The 19,518-nt window shown below is 47.3% G+C and overlaps 1 protein-coding gene across 2 annotated transcripts; it reads left to right on the top strand.

Moving 5' to 3' along the window:
* Positions 1–377: 377 nt before the first annotated feature.
* LOC143995751 (solute carrier family 52, riboflavin transporter, member 3-B-like) lies at positions 378–18,770 on the top strand. 2 transcript variants are annotated; one of them, XM_077490466.1, is made up of 4 exons: positions 378–400; positions 5,944–8,723; positions 10,816–10,939; positions 16,631–18,770. In XM_077490466.1, exons 2-4 carry the CDS (start codon positions 7,741–7,743, stop codon positions 16,841–16,843), a joined length of 1,320 nt encoding a protein of 439 aa, XP_077346592.1. In that variant the 5' UTR covers positions 378–400; positions 5,944–7,740; the 3' UTR covers positions 16,844–18,770. The 2 variants fall into 2 exon arrangements, with proteins under 2 accessions (XP_077346592.1, XP_077346591.1); XM_077490465.1 differs by lacking the exon at positions 378–400 and adding an exon at positions 420–535.
* The last annotated feature ends 748 nt before the right edge of the window (positions 18,771–19,518 follow it).

The raw sequence follows: 19,518 nt of genomic DNA, 5'->3' as shown, positions 1-19,518 counted from the left end.
CTTCAGAAGTCACCTAATTAGTAAATAAAGTCCCCCTGTGTGTCATCTCAGTATTAATACAGCTGTTCTGTGAAGCCCTCAGAGGTTTGTTATAGAACCTAAACCAGTATATAGAGTGTATACAGCCAGTATATAGAGTGTATACAGCCAGTATATAGAGTGTATACAGCCAGTATATAGAGTGTATACAGCCAGTATATAGGGAGGGATTATTTTGCAGCCTCATGGTGTTCTGTCCTCCGCTCAGACACGATGCTGATTGCACTATGTATGAACACTCCCAGCATTGTGTGAATTGTGCCGAGTCATCCTGGCTGGTCTGACAACTGAACTGTAAAATCATCAGGAGGACTCCCCCCTCCCCCCTCTGGGCACAATCCACCCTCCATGTATGAAGAAGGTGAGTGCTCTCCATCCCCTCCACCCAGATCCCCCCCTCACCCCTCCCCCAGTCACTCCTCCATCAGCTGAGACATAAGTCACTTTCCTCTCATCCCATCCCAGAACCGAGACCGACCTCCAGCACAACACATGGGTGAGTGACCACCTACAGGGGGGGAGGGGGGTATGACAGCCACATGGGAGGACTGACCTTCTATCCTGCATCACCTGAGACCCCCCCCTTCCTACCCACCCTGTTTTCCCCAAGATCACCTACCTACCTATCCTGTGTCACCTGATTCCAACTACCAACCATCCTGCATCGCCTGAGACAACCTACCTACCTGAGACCACCTACCTACCCCTGCTGTCCCACCCCTCCTGTGCCACCTAGATCCAACTACCTACCATCACTTGAGACAACATACCTTCCTATTCATTGTCACCTGAGACCACCTACCTACCCACTCTCTGTCAGCTGAGATCACCTACCTTCATGTTCTGTATTACCTAAGACAACCTACTTACTTGTCCTTTACCAACTGAGATCATCTACCTACCCACCCTGTATCACCTGAGACCACCTACCTTCCTGCCCTGTTTTACCAGAGAACACCTGTATAACCTGAGATGACCTACCTACCACGACTGAATCACATGAGACCACCCACCTATCCATCCTGTATCACCTGAGGCCACCTACATACCTGTCTTATTTTCCCCAAGATCACCTCCGTGCCCATCCTGTGTCACCTGGATCATCTACCTACCCCTGCTGTATCACTTGAGACCACCTACCTACCCATTCTGTCAGCTGAGATCACCTAACTTCCTGTCCTTTATCACCTAGGACCACCTACCTACTAAGATCTCTTACCTATCTGCCCCATTTTCCCCAGAGACTACCTACCTACTGGCCCTGTATAACCTGATACCACCTATCTACCACTTTTGAATCACCTGAGATTACCTACCTACCCACTCTGTATCCCCTGAGACAACTTACATACCCATCATATGTCACCAGAGACCACTCCCTGCCCATTCTGTATTACCTAAGTCTACCTACCTTTCTTCTACCAACTGAGATCATCTACTTACCCACTCTGTATCACCTGGGACCACCTACCTTCCTGTCTTGTGTCACTAGAGAACACCTAGCATTACTGTATAAGCTGGCACTACCTACCTACCACTTCTGAATCACATGAGATTACCCACCTACTCCCCCTGTATCACATGAGACCACCTACATACCTGTCATGTATCACCGGAGACCACCTACCTACTAACTCGACTTCACCTGAAGCCATCTACCTACCTGTCCTGTATCACCTGAGAATACCTACCTACTTCCCACTTCTTTATTACTTAAGTCCACCTATGTACCTGTGCTGTATCACCAGAGACCACCTTCCTGCCACTTCTGAATCACCTAACACTACCTACCTGTCCTGTATCACCTGAGACCACATACCTGACTACTAGTTCTGAATCACTTGAGACCACCTACCTTCCTGTCCTCCATTTCTGAAACCCCTTTACCTGTCCTGTATCACCCCAAACCTCCTACCTACACATTCTGCTCCCACCTGCCTGTCTTCTGGTACAGGAGACCACCCCCCTACTTGTAATGTACCATTTGAGACCACCTATCTACCCACCTATGTGTCACCTGAGATCCCCTCCCTGTTTCTTGTGTCACCTGAGGCCACCTACCTACTGGTACTAAGATTTCTGGGGGCACCAACTTACCTCTTCTATGACTGGTGGTGTTCGGTGTACACTGGGACAGGAGGAAGGTAGGTGGTTGTAAGGTGTTTTGTATGTGGTATGAAGAGGTATGTTCTGAGACCAGAGGTAGGTTGGTAAGTAGATGCTGTGAGTTACTTTTTTTATCAGGTAAGTTAGTAATGTGCTGTGCTCTTTATCCGAGGAGTTTTATATGGCAGGAGGTAAGTAGTTATAATAGGTGAGGAGTGTTACGTACTCATAGAGGAGATACCCCTCCCTGGAAGTAAATTCCCCACCCAACTACCTATTTTGTGATGCCTGGGACCACCTACCTAATTTACAGTATCTTGTGAGACTTTTCTATGATAGGAGGTAAGTAGTTATGCAGTAGGTGTGGAGTGTGACATCATTATGGAGGAGGTACCCCTCTCTGGAGGTAGGTGGTATGAGGACTTTTCTATGACAGGAGGTAAGTAGTTGTGTAGTAGGTGTGGAGGGTGTTCTGGAGATCCCCCCTCATATGTGTCGGTCTGGGGGAAGAAACATTGATATGAGGTGATCCGCGGCAGACCTGGGCGGTATGTAGGTAGTTCTGTACTTTATTAATCCCTTCTGGAATGTCAGCTGATAGCTGGCAGCTCCGCCACCCCTTTGCTCAGAAATATATCACTAACTGGCAGCTCCACCGCCCTTCCCTGAGGAAAATATCACTAACTGGCAAAAAACAGTAAGTGCCCCGTCCTGGGGGGGAGGGGCACTCATAGACCAAAAATAGGGAATTGCTCTACAGCTCACTGCATCAAACATGACGTACCCAGGAGCTTCGATCAGTCTGCAGATCGTGCTGTTCAGTATGAAATGTAAAGGTTAGCCGGCCATCGTCCATTCTCACCCACCTTCCATCGCTCCATCTCCTCCAAGTACCACCTTCCATCCCTCCATCTCCTCGAGGTACCACCTTCCATCTCTCCTTCCAAATTCCACCTTCCATCCCTCCATCTCCTCCAAGTACCACCTTCCATCCTTATATTGCCCCCAAGTACCACCTCCCATCCCTCCATCGCCTCCAAGTACCATCTTCCATCTCTCCTTCCAAATACCACCTTCCATGCCTCCCTCTCCTCCAAGTACCACCTTCCATCCTTATATTGCCCCCAAGTACCACCTCCCATCCCTCCATCGCCTCCAAGTACCACCTGCCATCTCTCCCTCCAAATATCACATTTCATCCCTCCCTCTCCTCCAAGTACCATCTATCATCCCTCTATTGCCCCCAAGTACCATCTTCCATCGCTCCTTCTCCTCCAAGTACCACCTTCCATCCATTTATTTCCCCCAAGTACCACCTTCCATCCCTCCATTACACCCAAGTACCACCTCCTCACTTCCAACTACCACGTTCTATGCCTCCATCACCTCCAAGTACCACCTTCCATCCCTCAATTGTCTCCTACTAACACCTTCTATCCCTCCATCGCCTCCAAATACCACATTCCATCCCTCCATTGTTTCCAAGTACCACTTTCTATCCCTCTTTTGTCTCCAAGTACCACCTTCTATCCCTGCATCACCTCCAAGTACCACCTTCTATCCCTGCATCGTCTCCAAGTACCACCTTCTATCCGAAGTACCCTCTCCTAACCCTCCATCTCCTCCTAGTACCACCTTCCATCTCTCCTTCTCCTCCAAGTACCACCTTCCATCCCTCCATTACACCCAAGTACCACCTCCCCGCTTCCAACTACCACGTTCTGCGCCTCCATCACCTCCAAGTACCACCTTCCATCCCTCAATTGTCTCCTACTAACACCTTCTATCCCTCCATCACCTCCAAATACCACATTCCATCCCTCCATTGTTTCCAAGTACCACTTTCTATCCCTCTATTGTCTCCAAGTACCATCTTCTATCCAAAGTACCATCTCCTAACCCTCCATCTCGTCCTGGTATCACCTTCCATCCCTTCTTTTCCTCTTAGTACCCCCTTCCATCTCTCCATCACCTCCAAGTACCACCTCCTCTCCCTCCACTGTCTCCTTTCTCCCAATTGTATCCCTCCGTCCTTTCAATACCACCTTCCATGCTTTTTCCTTCTCTTACCCACCTTACACCCCTCCATCTCCTCTCACCCACCTTATACCCCTCCATCTCCTCTCACCCACCTTCATCTCCCCTCACTCATCTTCAATCCATCCATTCCTTTACTTGCCTATTTTCTATCCCTCCATCTCCTCTTCCACCTACCATCCTTCCATCTTCTCTCACCCACCATCCATACCTTGGTCTCCCTTTGCTCAACTTTTCTTCCTCCATCTCCTCTCATCCACTTTCCATCCCTCCATTTCCGTTCCTCTACCTATCATCCAGACGTCTCTTCTCACCCAGGTACCTTGGCTGGGTTCCAGCAGAATAATGACATCATAAAGGAGAGGACAATGGGTTGTCTATACAGGTGTGAAGGTTCTCCATCACATCTTCCATTGAGATAATCCCTGACAATTATCTTCTCTTCATTACTTCCCTTTGGTCTGTTAAACATCCCATTAAAACTGTTTTGTTTTTGTTAGGTGCAAAAAAAACCTGTTGGTCCCGCCAGAAATCCAGTGAGCTGTTAACTTAGTGTCCTGTCTGTCTATGCAGCCAGCATCTAACCATAATCATTCTTCCTGGGTTTAGACAAAAACATCTGGAACCATAATCTTGTATTGATAGAAAGAAATGAGTATCAATAGGATAAAAAAAGGTCCCCCGGGGTCTATCCCTGGAAACAAAACCTCTACTAACACACCTAGAGCGGACCCCAGTTGCCTGTCGGTGCATCCTCAGTGCACATTCCCATAGGTTAGTATAGCTACGTAGCTCCCTGACATGATTATGGGAAATGCCGTATTTACCCACAATGCACTGGAGCATCTCATCGCCCTTCCTGACCAAATCTTCTCATGTTCCTGGAGATAGAAAATAAATTAAATCATTGACTGGTTGCTATGGGCAACAATCGATTCTACTAAGTGTGCAGAAGCCCCCCGATAATTTCCAGGGTGGAGTGTGGTGGATTCTAGTATATAGAGAGGACAATTATGTCCACTGCTCTCTACAATCAATCTAGGACGGGTTTTTCTCATCCTGGGTTCCATGGAACCCTAAAGGTTCCTCCAGGGTTTGCTAGGGGTTCCTTGGCCAATGAGGAATTTCTGCCTCTAAGCCCTTGTACACACGGTCGGAGAATCCGCTGGAATGTGTCCTATCGGACCGTGTTGTCGGATAATCTGACTGTGTGTGGTCTGCATCGGACTGATTCCGTCGGAATATCCGTTGGACCCAATTTTCCAACATGTTGGAAATATTTTCCGACCAACTGGTTCCATCGGACATACTCCGATTATGTGTAGAGAATTCCGATCGGACCAAGTGCCACGCATGCTCAGATCAAATTCCTACACCAAAGCTATTGGCTACTAGCCTGAACATAGTCCCATCGTAACGAAATGACGTCATCATGTTCTGAAAGATCGGATTTTCCGACAACTTTGTCTGACCCGTGTGTATGCAACAGTTTCGGGCAAAATCCAACGGATTTGGTTGTGGAAATCTCTGACCGTGTGTACAGGGGGCTTAGATAAGTTCCCACTAAACATCACACTAATGTATCACGAGTTGAAGAGATAGTAATTATTAGTACCGATTGCCTTATACCAGAGAGATATCTCAAGGGTTCCTCTGCAATGAAAGTGTTGAGAACGGCGGATCTAGGAGGTCATTTCTGTCCTCCGGATCTCTCTTCTCCCTCATTGAATAATTCTTTATTATCTGATTTCCTCCTCACAGGCGGTGGAATGTTTTCATTTCCGGGATAAGGAGCTGCCTTTGGAATTCCAACTATTGTCTCTGGTTTGTGGATTTATCTTCGGGAAGGTAGAGAACCCGGACCCCCTCCCTACGTCATGGAGAAGAATTCTGTTCAGCGGGAATAGATCTTCATCATTTGGTCTCAACACAAGTCCTTCCCTCTCCCGGAGTCTGGATGAGAGGAGATCCTCGTGAATAGATCCCACATCCTCATTAATAGATCCCACATCCTCATTAATAGATCCCACATCCTCATTAATAGATCCCACATCCTCATTAATAGATCCCACATCCTCATTAATAGATCCCACATCCTCATTAATAGATCCACATCCTCATTAATAGATCCCACATCCTCATTAATAGATTCCACATCCTCATTAATAGATCCTAGATCCTCATTAATAGATCCCACATCCTCATTAATAGATCCCACATCCTCATTAATAGATCCCACATCCTCATTAATAGATCCTAGATCCTCATTAATAGATCCCACATCCTCATTAATAGATCCCACATCCTCATTAATAGATCCCACATCCTCATTAATAGATCCTAGATCCTCATTAATAGATCCTAGATCCTCATTAATCGATCCCACATCCTCATTAATAGATCCTAGATCCTCATTAATAGATCCCACATCCTCATTAATAGATCCCACATCCTCATTAATAGATCCCAGATCCTCATTAATAGATCCCACATCCTCATTAATAGATCCCACATCCTCATTAATAGATCTTAGATCCTCATTAATAGATCCCACATCCTCATTAATAGATCCTAGATCCTCATTAATAGATCTCACATCCTCATAAATAGATCCCACATCCTCATTAATAGATCCCACATCCTCATTAATAGATCTTAGATCCTCATTAATAGATCCCACATCCTCATTAATAGATCTTAGATCCTCATTAATAGATCCCACATCCTCATTAATAGATCCTAAATCCTCATTAATAGATCCCACATCCTCATTAATAGATCCCAGATCCTCATTAATCAATCCCAGATCCTCATGAATAGATCCCACATCCTCATTAATAGATCCTAGATCCTCATTAATAGATCCTAGATCCATATTAATAGATCCTAGATTCTCATTAATAGATCCTAGATCCTCATTAATAGATCCCACATCCTCATTAATAGATCCCACATCCTCATTAATAGATCCCACATCCTCATTAATAGATCCCACATCCTCATTAATAGATCTTAGATCCTCATTAATAGATCCCACATCCTCATTAATAGATCCCAGATCCTCATTAATAGATCCCACATCCCCATTAATAGATCCCAGATCCTCATTAATAGATCCCACATCCTCATTAATAGATCCCAGATCCTCATTAATAGATCCCAGATCCTCATTAATAGATCCTAGATCCTCATTAATAGATCCCACATCCTCATTAATAGATCCCAGATCCTCATTAATAGATCCTAGATCCTCATTAATAGATCCCACATCCTCATTAATAGATCCTAGATCCTCATAAATAGATCCCCGATCCTCATGAATAGATCCCACATCCTCATGAATAGATCCCAGATCCTCATAAATAGATCCCCGATCCTCATGAATAGATCCCACATCCTCATGAATAGATCCCCGATCCTCATGAATAGATCCCAGATCTTGGACTCCCTCATTGGCGCTTCTCCTGCATGAAGACTTTACTCTGACGAGACATTAATGTGAATTATTACTCCCCGGAATCCCCCATCATCACAGAAGATCCGGTGACTTGGACAGCCATGGCTCTTGCCCTGCATATCCTCTCCTGCTTGCTTGGTTTGGGCTCCTGGGTTGCCATCAATGGAGTATGGGTGGAGTTGCCCCTGTTGGTGCCTCGGGCACCGGAAGGTTGGGAGTTGCCCTCTTACTTGTCTCTTCTTATCCAGTTTGCCAATATTGGGCCCCTGGCGGTCACACTGACTCACAAGTTTCGTCCGGGGCGCCTCCGGGAGGGACCTGTCATATTTGTCCTGTTAGGGGTGGGGGTCGTGTCCTGTGTGCTCCTGGCATTTCTGTGGCAGAAGACCAGCTGGGTCGGGGGCACACGGAGGAGTACGGCCCTGCTCTCCCTTATCTTCTTCCTGTCCTTGGTGGACTGCACCTCTTCCGTCACCTTCCTTCCATACATGACCCGTCTCCGGCCTGACTACCTGGTCTCATATTTCATCGGAGAAGGACTGAGTGGGTTGATGCCCGCACTGCTGGCCCTGGCACAAGGCGTGGGGGTTTTGAGCTGTGAACCGGTGAACAACACCGAGGTCAATGGGTCGTTTGTCTTGGGAAATCTCACCGCCGTTTACCAGGCGGCCAGGTTTCCCGCCTGGGGCTTCTTCTTGTTTTTGGCCGGCATGATGGGCATCTGCCTGATAGCCTTTGCCATCCTCCACACCTTGCCCAGCACACGCAGCCACAGGCACCAGGAGGTGGTGAAGAACCGGAAAAGAGACCAGGAGGAGTCCTGGGGAAAGGGGGTGGAGCAACGGCCGATGATGGAAGAAGAGGTCACCCAAGTGAAGAAGGAAAGTCAAAGATATTCCCGGTGTGAAAAGATCTTCATCTTCCTGGTCCTGGCCTGGGTCAACGCTCTGACCAACGCCGTACTGCCCGCGGTCCAGACCTACTCCTGCATGCCATATGGAGGGCACATCTACCATCTGGCTGCCACCCTTGCCTCCATGGCAAACCCACTGGCCTGTGGCATAGCCATGTTTCTGCCCAACAGGTACTGAGAACGAGGGGACTAACTGGACACTTTGGGGGAGATTTACTAAACCTGGAGAGGGAAAAATCTGGTGCAGCTCTGCATAGAAACCAATCAGCTTCCAGGTTTTATTGTCAAAGCTTCACTGAACAAGCTGAAGTTAGAAGCTGATTGGCTCCCATGCAGAGCTGCAACAGTGTCATCACACTTACCGGGAGATCCAGGGAACTGCAAACACACATGCACATACTTCTGACCACTGCACACTGTACAATGCCCTGTATGTTACATACTCCTGACCACTGCACTCTGCACAATGGGCTGTGTGTTACATACTTCTGACCACTGCACTCTGTACAATGCCCTGTGTGTTACATACTCCTGACCACTGCACTCTGCACAATGGGCTGTGTGTTACATACTTCTGACCACTGCACTCTGTACAATGCCCAGTATATTACATACGTCTGACCACTGCACTCTGTACAATGGGCTGTATGTTACATACTCCTGACCACTGCACTCTGCACAATGCCCTGTATGTTACATGCTCCTGACCACTGCACTCTGTACAATGCCCTGTATGTTACATACTCCTGACCAATGCACTCTGTACAATGCCCAGTATGTTACATACTTCTGACCACTGCAATCTGTACAATGCCCTGTATGTTACATACTCCTGACCACTGCACTCTGCATAATGGCCTGTATGTTACATACTCCTGACCACTGCACTCTGTACAATGGGCTGTGTGTTAAATACTCCTGATCACTGCACTCTGCACAATGCCCTGTATGTTACATACTCCTGACCACTGCACTCTGTACAATGGGCTGTGTGTTAAATACTCCTGATCACTGCACTCTGCACAATGCCCTGTATGTTACATACTCCTGACCACTGCACTCTGTACAATGCCCTGTATGTTACATACTCCTGACCACTGCACTCTATACAATGGACTGTGTGTTAATTACTCCTGACCACTGCACTCTGTACAATGGGCAGTAGACATGTGCAAAAGGAAAAAATTTGTTTAGTTTCATTTTAATTCGTTAATTCATTAATTTTGTTTAGTTTTCTACCGAATTCGAAAATATTTCAACCACATTCGAAAAAAATTTGTGACCCGACTTTAGGGCCACGTATCTCGGGGTCACTTGGTACTAGAAACCCCAAATTTGGTATGCAAACACAATCATAATAGCACTACAACATATCCAAATTTGGAGTTTCTAGCACCAAGTGACCCTGAGATACATGGCCCTAAAGTCGGGTCACAAAATTTTTTCGAATGCAGTTGAAATAATGTCGAATCATGTCGAATTCATTCGTTATATTTCTTTCATATTCGTTGTAATTTGTTATTTTTTTATTCAGATGCATCCGAATGTCCGAAAGATGCAAAATTCGGCCGGATTTCGATTCGTTACGAAGCGAATTGCACAAGCCTAATGGGCAGTATGTTACGGTTCAGTGATCTGTGTACAGCACTGCGGTATATGTCAGAGCTATATAAATGTATAATAATAATAATAGTGTGTGACATTAGAGTGTAAGGCCGCGTACACACGCGGGGACTGTTCGCCCAACTTTGTCTGTCAAACAGTTTCGGCAAACAGTCCGCTCAAAATTAGCATGGACGGACATGGCCACACACGACGAACGAACAGTTTGCTGAAACCGTGCGCGATGACGTGAACGGCACGTACGACGGGACGAAAAATACGACGTCCTATACACTGCAATACAACCTTCGCCGTGTAAATCCTTTCTGAGCATGCGCGCAACTTAGTTTGACGAACAAGCCTACACACGAGGGGACTGTTCGCTCAAACAAGGTTTCAGCGGACAGTTTTACGGAATTTCCGAAAAACTTTGTTCGTCAGACTGTCCGCTGAAACTGTCCGCTGAAAGCCCACACACGAGCGGACTGTCCGCCCAAACACTGTTCAGCGGACAAAGTTGGGCGAACAGTCCGCCCGTGTGTACGCGGCCTTAGTGTTGTTGCCGAGGAGCTGACACTCTAAGGTTCTCCAGTTATGAGGGGACATTCCTCCTCTGTGGTGACCCCCTTCTCCAGTAACCCCCCCATGTCTCTCTCCGCAGGTCTCTGGTGGTGGTCGGTGTGCTGTCATTGGTCGGTTCCATTATAGGCGGGTACATTATGGGTATAGCAGTGCTGAGTCCCTGCCCACCTCTTCTACACAGCGCCATTGGGGGAGCACTCATGGTAGGTACTCTGATGGGGAATAAACCTCCGCCCTGCCCCGCCCCGCCCGGGCCTCGCCTTTGTCCTCTGACTGTTGGGAGTCTTTCCATGTTAGTCCCGATATCACACCCTTCTCCTTCCAGGGGGAACACAGCTCCGCCACCTCCTGCACCCAATGTGTATAATGGTAAGGGGTGCGGAGTGTGGGGAAGGGTCCAATGAGGCCGGAGTGACTCCGAAGGGGGGGAGTCCTTGCACCTATTCTCTGATAAGGAAAGCCCTTCTTCCTTCAATAGGAAGGGAAGCCAGGACCGGGGACAACACAAACATAGGGATTCCAGGACCGGGGACAACACAAACATAGGGATTCCAGGACCGGGGACAACACAACTAAAGGGATTCCAGGACCGGGGACAACACAAACATAGGGATTCCAGGACCGGGGACAACACAAACATAGGGATTCCAGGACCGGGGATAACACAAACATAGGGATTCCAGGACCGGGACAACACAACTAAAGGGATTCCAGGACCGGGGACAACATAAACATAGGGATTCCAGGACCGGGGACGACATAAACATAGGGATTCCAGGACCGGGGACAACACAACTAAAGGGATTCCAGGACCGGGGACAACACAAACATAGGGATTCCAGGACCGGGGACAACACAACTAAAGGGGTTCCAGGACCGGGGACAACATAAACATAGGGATTCCAGGACCGGGGACGACATAAACATAGGGATTCCAGGACCGGGGACGACATAAACATAGGGATTCCAGGACCGGGGACAACACAAACATAGGGATTCCAGGACCGGGGACAACACAACTAAAGGGGTTCCAGGACCGGGGACAACACAACTAAAGGGATTCCTGGACCGGGGACAACACAACTAAAGGGATGACAGGACCGGGGACAACACAACTAAAGGGATTCCAGGACCGGGGACAACACAAACATAGGGATTCCAGGACCGGGGACAACACAACTAAAGGGGTTCCAGGACCGGGGACAACACAACTAAAGGGGTTCCAGGACCGGGGACAACACAACTAATTCCCTTCAGTATTAACGTCAGTCCATTGTGTGGCCCATAAAGCCCAGTCCATGGTGTCCATACACTGCACTGATGATGGCCAATAAGCCTGGAGCTCTCTATTCATTATGACCGGTGGAGACATCCATGAACAGTCTGATTCCACCTCTGATTGCTAAAAAAGGGGGGGAAAATTGGGGAACTTGGGACTTTGAGTGAAGCCATGGCTGGGTAAAGTCATGTGCCTCCATCCCTATCATCTAGAAATAAAGGCTTCACCGCGGCAGGGAGTCATCCTGAGCTTCATTTAAAGTCCCACTTTTTTCCTTTAGCATCACCGCCGCTCCCTGCCACGGGGAAGCCTTTATTCTACCTCTGATTGGATGAGGGTTGGGACATGGGATGAAGTTTGGGAACCAAAATGAGCCGAAAGAGTTTCCAACTGAGCCAACCAGTCCGTCCCGGTGAAGGGAAGGCGTATGGAATGACCTGTTCCTGCTTGGGTAAGTAGAAATAGGTGGGTGGTCCTCTCCTGGATAGGAAGGTGTCTTTACTGCTTCAGTACTTGGGGAGACATCTGCCCTTCTATGTCCAGGAGAGAAGACCAACCCAACCACTCACATGGTGGACCCGGGGGGGGGGGGGGGGGGGCAGAGAAAGGTCACTAACTGAATAATGGAAGGAAAGATTGGCTGAATGGATTGTACCATTTCATAGGGATATGGTTACCTTGGGGCAAAGTTCTTAAGTTCTTCACTGAAGAGCTGGAGACTTTTTGAACCTTCACCAAAAGAGATATAATCTGGTTCTTCCATTAGATTGTAGACATCTGCATTAGTTTTCATCCGAATTTCGGTTAGAAGCCGAAAACCGAAAGATCCGTCATAAACAAATCCTTTATTTTCATTTTCGTTGTGACAACAGTTGGATATATAGATAGGAGATTCGACATGACGCTGACAATAGCGATCTGTGTCCATGGAACCTGTGCTCGATTGTGCCCAACCTTACCTCTATTGGTCCAAGATTATTCTACATAGAGAGAAAAGATTAGAGAGAAAAGATTCAACATGGAGAGAAAAGATTTGAGAGAAAAGATTTGACATAGAGAGAAAAGATTTGACATAGAGAGAAAAGATTCGACATAGAGAGAAAAGATTTGACATTATAGAGACAATAGCTAAAAAGGTTGAATGTGCCTAACCTAACTCTATTAGTCCAAGATTATTCTACATAGAGAGAAAAGATTCGACATAGAGAGAAAAGATTCGACATAGAGAGAAAAGATTTGACATTATAGAGACAATAGCTAAAAAGGTTGAATGTGCCTAACCTAACTCTATTAGTCCAAGATTATTCTACATAGAGAGAAAAGATTCGACATAGAGAGAAAAGATTCAACATAGAGAGAAAAGATTCAACATAGAGAGAAAAGATTCAACATAGAGAGAAAAGATTTGAGAGAAAAGATTCGACATAGAGAGAAAAGATTCGACATAGAGAGAAAAGATTTGAGAGAAAAGATTCGACATAGAGAGAAAAGATTCGACATAGAGAGAAAAGATTCAACATAGAGAGAAAAGATTTGAGAGAAAAGATTCAACATAGAGAGAAAAGATTCAACATAGAGAGAAAAGATTCAACATAGAGAGAAAAGATTCGACACAGAGAGAAAAGATTTGAGAGAAAAGATTCAACATAGAGAGAAAAGATTCGACATAGAGAGAAAAGATTCGACATAGAGAGAAAAGATTCGACATAAGGGCCGGTTCACACAGCAGGCGAGGCGAGGCGTCTCCGACTTGCCTCGCCGCGACCTGCGGCGACCTCAGCGGCGACTTGCAGATGACTTCTGTATAGAAGTCAATGCAAGTCGCCCCGAGGTCGCCCAAAAGTAGTACAGGAACCTTTTTTCTGAGTCGGAGCGACTCGAGTCGCTCCTCTCAGAACGGTTCCATTGTACAGAACGGGGGCGACTTGCGGGAGCGAGGCGAGGCGAGTCGTGTCGCCTCGCATCGCCCGCTGTGTGAACCGGCCCTAAAGAGAAAAGATTAGAGAGGAAAGATTCAACATTATAAAGACAATAGCAAAAAAGGTTGAATGTGCCTAACCTAACTCTATTAGTCCAAGATTATTCTACATAGAGAGAAAAGATTTGACATTATAGAGACAATAGGAAAAAAAGCAGTCGCCGCGAGCGGACATTTATGGTCAAATCCTCCTCCCATAGACTATAGAAGAATTCTAATGTTGGTTGCCTAGTACTAATAATTAATAAATATAATTATTACTCACGTCATACAACATTAGAATTCTACTATAGCTTGTAGGCGGAACATTCGTCCAGAAATGTGCGATTGCGGCGTTGTGAAGTTTAGCCGCTCCGTTGAATCTTCTTAGAACATTCCACAGACACCATAAACCTTCAATGACAGATTCCACCGTAATTATTTCGGATTTTCGGACGAATTAATTTTTTTTAACAAAACGAAATGAATAAAAACGAATTTCGGGAGTAACTAAATCAATTTATTTTTCAGATGAAAACGAAATTCTGAAACGAAATATTTCAGTGTGCGCACGTCTAGTAGATTGATGGGAAATAAGGCGGGATGAGTTTCTGAACGCACAAAGTGGGAGTGGTCAGGTATCTTTATACAGTAAAGGAATACAGGGACAATTATTGATCCGGGTAGAATCCAATCACATCTGGGGGGGGATCAGGAAGGAATTTTTTTCTTCTGTCAGAGTAGTTTGGGTGACTTTATGGAGGTGTGGGGGGGGGGGGGGGAGGGGTTGCCTTCCTCTGGATCATTGGTAGGTTTAGGGCTCTGAGGATGAAAGATGTTTTTATGTAGCTTCAGTCCGATGGACGTTTTTCTATTCAATTTTATTCTATTTTTTTATTTTCTATCCTATACAATAAAGCAGTAGACGTGCAGAACGGAAAAATTTGTTATGTTACTAATTTTGGTCAAAAAATGATTTGAATAGTGTGTGAAGAATAGCTGGTTGTTAAGGAGGGGCCCAGGAAGCCACCCACCCGCGTCCTTAACAACCGATGACTCATCAGCTGTCAGCGGGCTTCCCCCCACTGAAGGCTGAAATGTAAAACAAAAGAATGCCGGTGTTCTGTCAAAAACTGTCTAGCCATCGGATAGTGTCCGCCCCGTACTGCAAAGGCGCAGCGCTTGCGCAGTACGGAGGAGAAGGAGACTCCGAAAGTCTCCGAAGAAGAACGGCGCCTGCGCACGGAATCCAGGTTGAAGCCCCACCATCCAAGTGGATATATACGGTAGCACTTAGTAACAGGGCCCCTCGCCTGCTCGCTTCACTCGCCATGCATTGAGCACGGCCTCGATTCGCTCGGCTTTTATATTCTATGTCCACTTGGATGGTGGGACTTGAAACTGGACTCAGTGCGCAGGCGCCATTCATCTTCGGCGTCTCCTTGTCCTCCATACTGGGAAAGCGCAATACAGGGCGGACACTATCCAATTGGGGACAGTATTCAACACATCACCGGCAATTAAAAATGTAAAAAAAAAATTGGCATGGGGTCCCACCCCAATCCATACCAGGCCTTTATCCAAGCACGAAGTCTGGCAGGCCAGGAACGGTGGCGGGTGCTTTGGGGCAGGGGGGCTCAGATGGTGGAGCAGACAGACAGCGGGAGCCTTCGTTGAGGCCGGAGGTTTCTCTTTTTCTGGGTCCGGCGGGCATCGTGATTGATGTACATTTTATTGGTGGGTACCCCTTACTCAGTCACATGGGGGGAGAGGGAGTTTCCAGATTTGCCCCCTGCCTGTAGACCCCCACAACCACCACCCAGGGTTGTGGGGCAGAGGCCTTTGTCCTCATCAACATGGGGACAAGGTGCTTTGGGTGGTGGCCTGGTATGGCTCAGGATGGGGGTGGGTGGCGCTTGCTCGTCCCCTCCCCCTTTCCTGGCCTGCCAGGGCTGCATGCTCGGATGTTGGGTCTGGTATGGGGGGGGGGTTGATCTGGAATGTCGGCATCCTTTTGATAACATTTTAGCTCTCCGTAGGGAAGCCCGCTGACAGCTGATGAAGCACCGGTTGTTAAGGATGCGGTGTCTGCCTTTCCAGCCCACTCCTTAACAACCAGCTATTCTTCACCCAGAATTTAAATCGGTCGATCGTTTTTCGACTGATCCGAATCGTTCTGGAATTTTGGAATTTGCTAGAAAATGAATAAAAAAAACGAAATTAAATACATTTCAACTAAATTACTATTTCATTTGGAGATTTGGATAGATCTGAATCTCAGAATATACCCAGCCAGGGCCTTAAGCCTTCCAAAGGAATCCCTGTCAAGCCTCCACCGCCCGGAAGGGCCCCGATCACATGTGAACCCCAAAAAAAGATTTATTTTTTTGGTTAGTTATACTTTATTTTGGATTAGTTGAAATTCATTACTAATGTGATTCGGAAATTTGGATACATCCGAATCTCCAAATAACGAAAATCTCATCTGAATTTCGATTCATAACGAAACGCGTCTCACATGTGTATGTGTAACCGGGGGGGGCAAGGGTGTCATGTGTGGGGTTTAGGTCATAATGAAGGACTAATATAACACACTGAGGGATGAGGATATCACCATGTAATCCCCATGTGAGGCTGATGATCTGTCTGTCTCCGCAGGTGGCGTCCTGGGTGCTGTTTGTTGGGATCCTCTCCTATGTGAAGGTGGTTATCGGAATGATTCTACGGGATGAAGGACACAGCGCCCTCGTCTGGTGTGGTGCGGTGGTGCAGCTGGGCTCTATGGTGGGGGCCCTGACTATGTTCCCTGTGGTCAACGTGTACTCCTTCTTCCAGTCTGGTGACCCCTGCGTAGACCACTGCCCCCAATAGCCTCTCAGGAGGAACCCCAATACCTGCAGAAAATACTGAGAGATACAATGATGGGAGGGGTCAGAGTCAATGACGGAGGAAGTCCGAGGAAAAGGGGGAGGAGTCATAAAATAACGATAGCCGTCAGAGAGAATAATGGGAGGCATCAAAGAGAATGATGGGAGGAGTCATAGAGAATGATAGGGGTCAAGTAGAATGATGGGAGGAGTCATAGAGAATAATGGGAGGAGTTATATGTCGTAATAGATGTTCTGCCGAGTATTTGGGAAATAACAAGCAATAATAGAATATTTAATATGGCGTAGTGGGAGGAGTTATGTAGATGAATGCAGATAATAGTGGGAGGAATTGATGATGTGTTGGGAGAGGCTTTGTAGTTAATAGTGGGAGGAGTTATGCAGGGTGATGGGAGGAGCTCCGCAGGTGGTGTTGGGAAGAGTTACACGCTACTTTTTTGTCTTTAGTAAGAAATTGTCAGTGTTGTTCCACAACCGCCAACCAGATTTGACTCCACCCTGTAAAAATTACAATTTGAGAAAAAGCTGGAATTCCGGTTGGTGGATGTGAACTACCACCAACGATTTTCAGGAGAGCCAGGTGATAGGTGAAGGCGGTAAGGACTAGTATGAGCTCTAATGAGGAGAGGACATACGTAGAAATATGGAATTGGCGAGTTTATTGAGAGCGCCGTCACTAGAAGTGCGAAATCAGAGGAACACGGAGATCGGTTTATGGCGGTCTCTGCCTCTGCACTGCAGGTGTGTGGAAAGACACAGACTCAGTGTGAGATGGGAGGTGTGATACAAGGCATGGAATAAACACAAGGGCCTGGGGGCTCTGGGGTCTAGAGAAGGGGAGTTGGTGGTTTCGGGGTTCTGCGGCCTGGAAAAAGGGAGTTTGATGACCAGAACACTCTGGGACCAAGAGAGGAGTTGTAGTCTGAGACCTAGGAAAGGAAGGGGGGTAGTCCGGGGGTTCTGGGGAAGAGGGGTTGATGGTCTGGGACCTGGGAAGGGGGTTGGTATTCGGAGTGCTCTGGGGCCTGGGGAAGGGGGACTGGTGGTCTGAGGGCTCTGGGACATCAGGAGGAGTCTGGGATCTGGGTAAGGGGGACTGGTGGTCTGGGGCTTGGGGAATGAAGGGTCTGAGGGTTCTGTGCCCTGGGGAAGGGGGAGGGGGTTTCTCAGGCCTAGGAAGAGGGGCTGTGGTCTGGGGGTTGTGGGACCCCAGAGAAGGGGGACTGGTGGTCTGGGGGCAATGCAGCCTGAGGAAGAGAGAGTAATTGTTTGAAGGCTTTGGGGCTTGTTCTGGGGGTTCCGAAAGCTTGGAAGAGGGGTTGGTTGTCTGGGTGTTCTGGAAAAGTGAGGGTGGTGGTCTGGGTGTTCTGGGGCCTTGGAAGATGGGTGGTGGTCTGGAGGCTCTGGGGAAGTGAGGGAGGTGGTCTGGGGGTTCTGGAGCCTGGTGATCTAGGATCTTTGGGGCCTGGGGGCCTTTGGGAAGTGAGGGTGGTGGTCTGGAGATGCTGGGACCTGGGGAAAGGGTCTGGGGATTCTGGGGCCTAGAAAGAGGGATTGGTGATCTGGGGGAGTGAGGGTGGTGGTCTGGGGGTTCTGGGGAAGGGAGGAGGGTTTGGGGGTTCTGAAGCCTAGGAAGAGGGGTTGGTGGTCTGGGGGCTCTGGGGAACTGAGAGTGGAGGTCTGGGGAAGGGAAGGGGGGGGGGGTCTAGGATCTTTGGGTCCTGGAGAAGGGGCGGGGGCCTAGGGGACCTGGGGCCTTTCCAGTCCTCTGGTCGGCACTAATTTCTGGAATGGTCCCTTTTTTTACGTCTTTGTACAAATATATAGAAGACTTTTGGCTGTTGTAACAATCATATATAGAAAACAAAACGATGTGTCTTCCGTATACAATAAAGGAGATTTTGAGTTGATGTGTGGTGCATTTTTTTCCCATTGAGTTCTATTGTATGTATATATATATATATATATTATATGTATAGCGCTAAGGTCACAGGTCAGGGGTAGTCCTGGCGGTGTATGTTAGGTGAATCTCTCCTTCTCCAGATCTGGTTATTATGGCAGCAAACGCACACATGAGCTGGACAGTATACTCAGCACACGACAGGTCATTAAAGGTTCTAGTGATTCTGCTCTGGGTATCCTGGGAATCCTTCCACCCCCCCGAGGCTCTAAAGACCTCTGTGAGGAGCCATTTTTATTTGCTTCAAGTCTATAGATTCCATAGAAGTCTATAGATTCCATACGAGTCTATAGATTCCATACAAGTCTATAGATTCCATACGAGTCTATAGATTCCATACGAGTCTATAGATTCCATACAAGTCTACACTTCCCATAAAACGCAATGTTTCTCATACAAGCCTTAGGCTTCTACACAAGTCTATGGTTCCTATACAGATCTACAGTTCCTAAAGAAGTCTACAGATCCCATACAAGTTTGTGGTCCCATAAAAGTCCAGTCTCCATACAAGTCTACAGATCCCAGTTTCTATACATGTCTATGGTTCCTATACAGGGCTATAGCTCCGTTATAAGTCTACAGACCCCAAAGGTGCTCTATTGGATGAGATGTGGTGAGTGTGGAGGCCATTGGAGGACAGGGACCTCATTGTCCAGTGGTGAGATGATTGGAGGACGGGGACCTCATAGTCCAGTGGT

Source organism: Lithobates pipiens, unplaced genomic scaffold (genome assembly GCF_037356315.1).
Source record: "Lithobates pipiens isolate NorthernLeopardFrog02 unplaced genomic scaffold, aLitPip1_a1.2 Scaffold_19, whole genome shotgun sequence".
Classification (NCBI taxonomy): Eukaryota; Metazoa; Chordata; class Amphibia; order Anura; family Ranidae; genus Lithobates; species Lithobates pipiens.
Note: the sequence above shows the minus strand (reverse complement) of the source record. Positions and strands in the feature narration are given on the sequence as shown.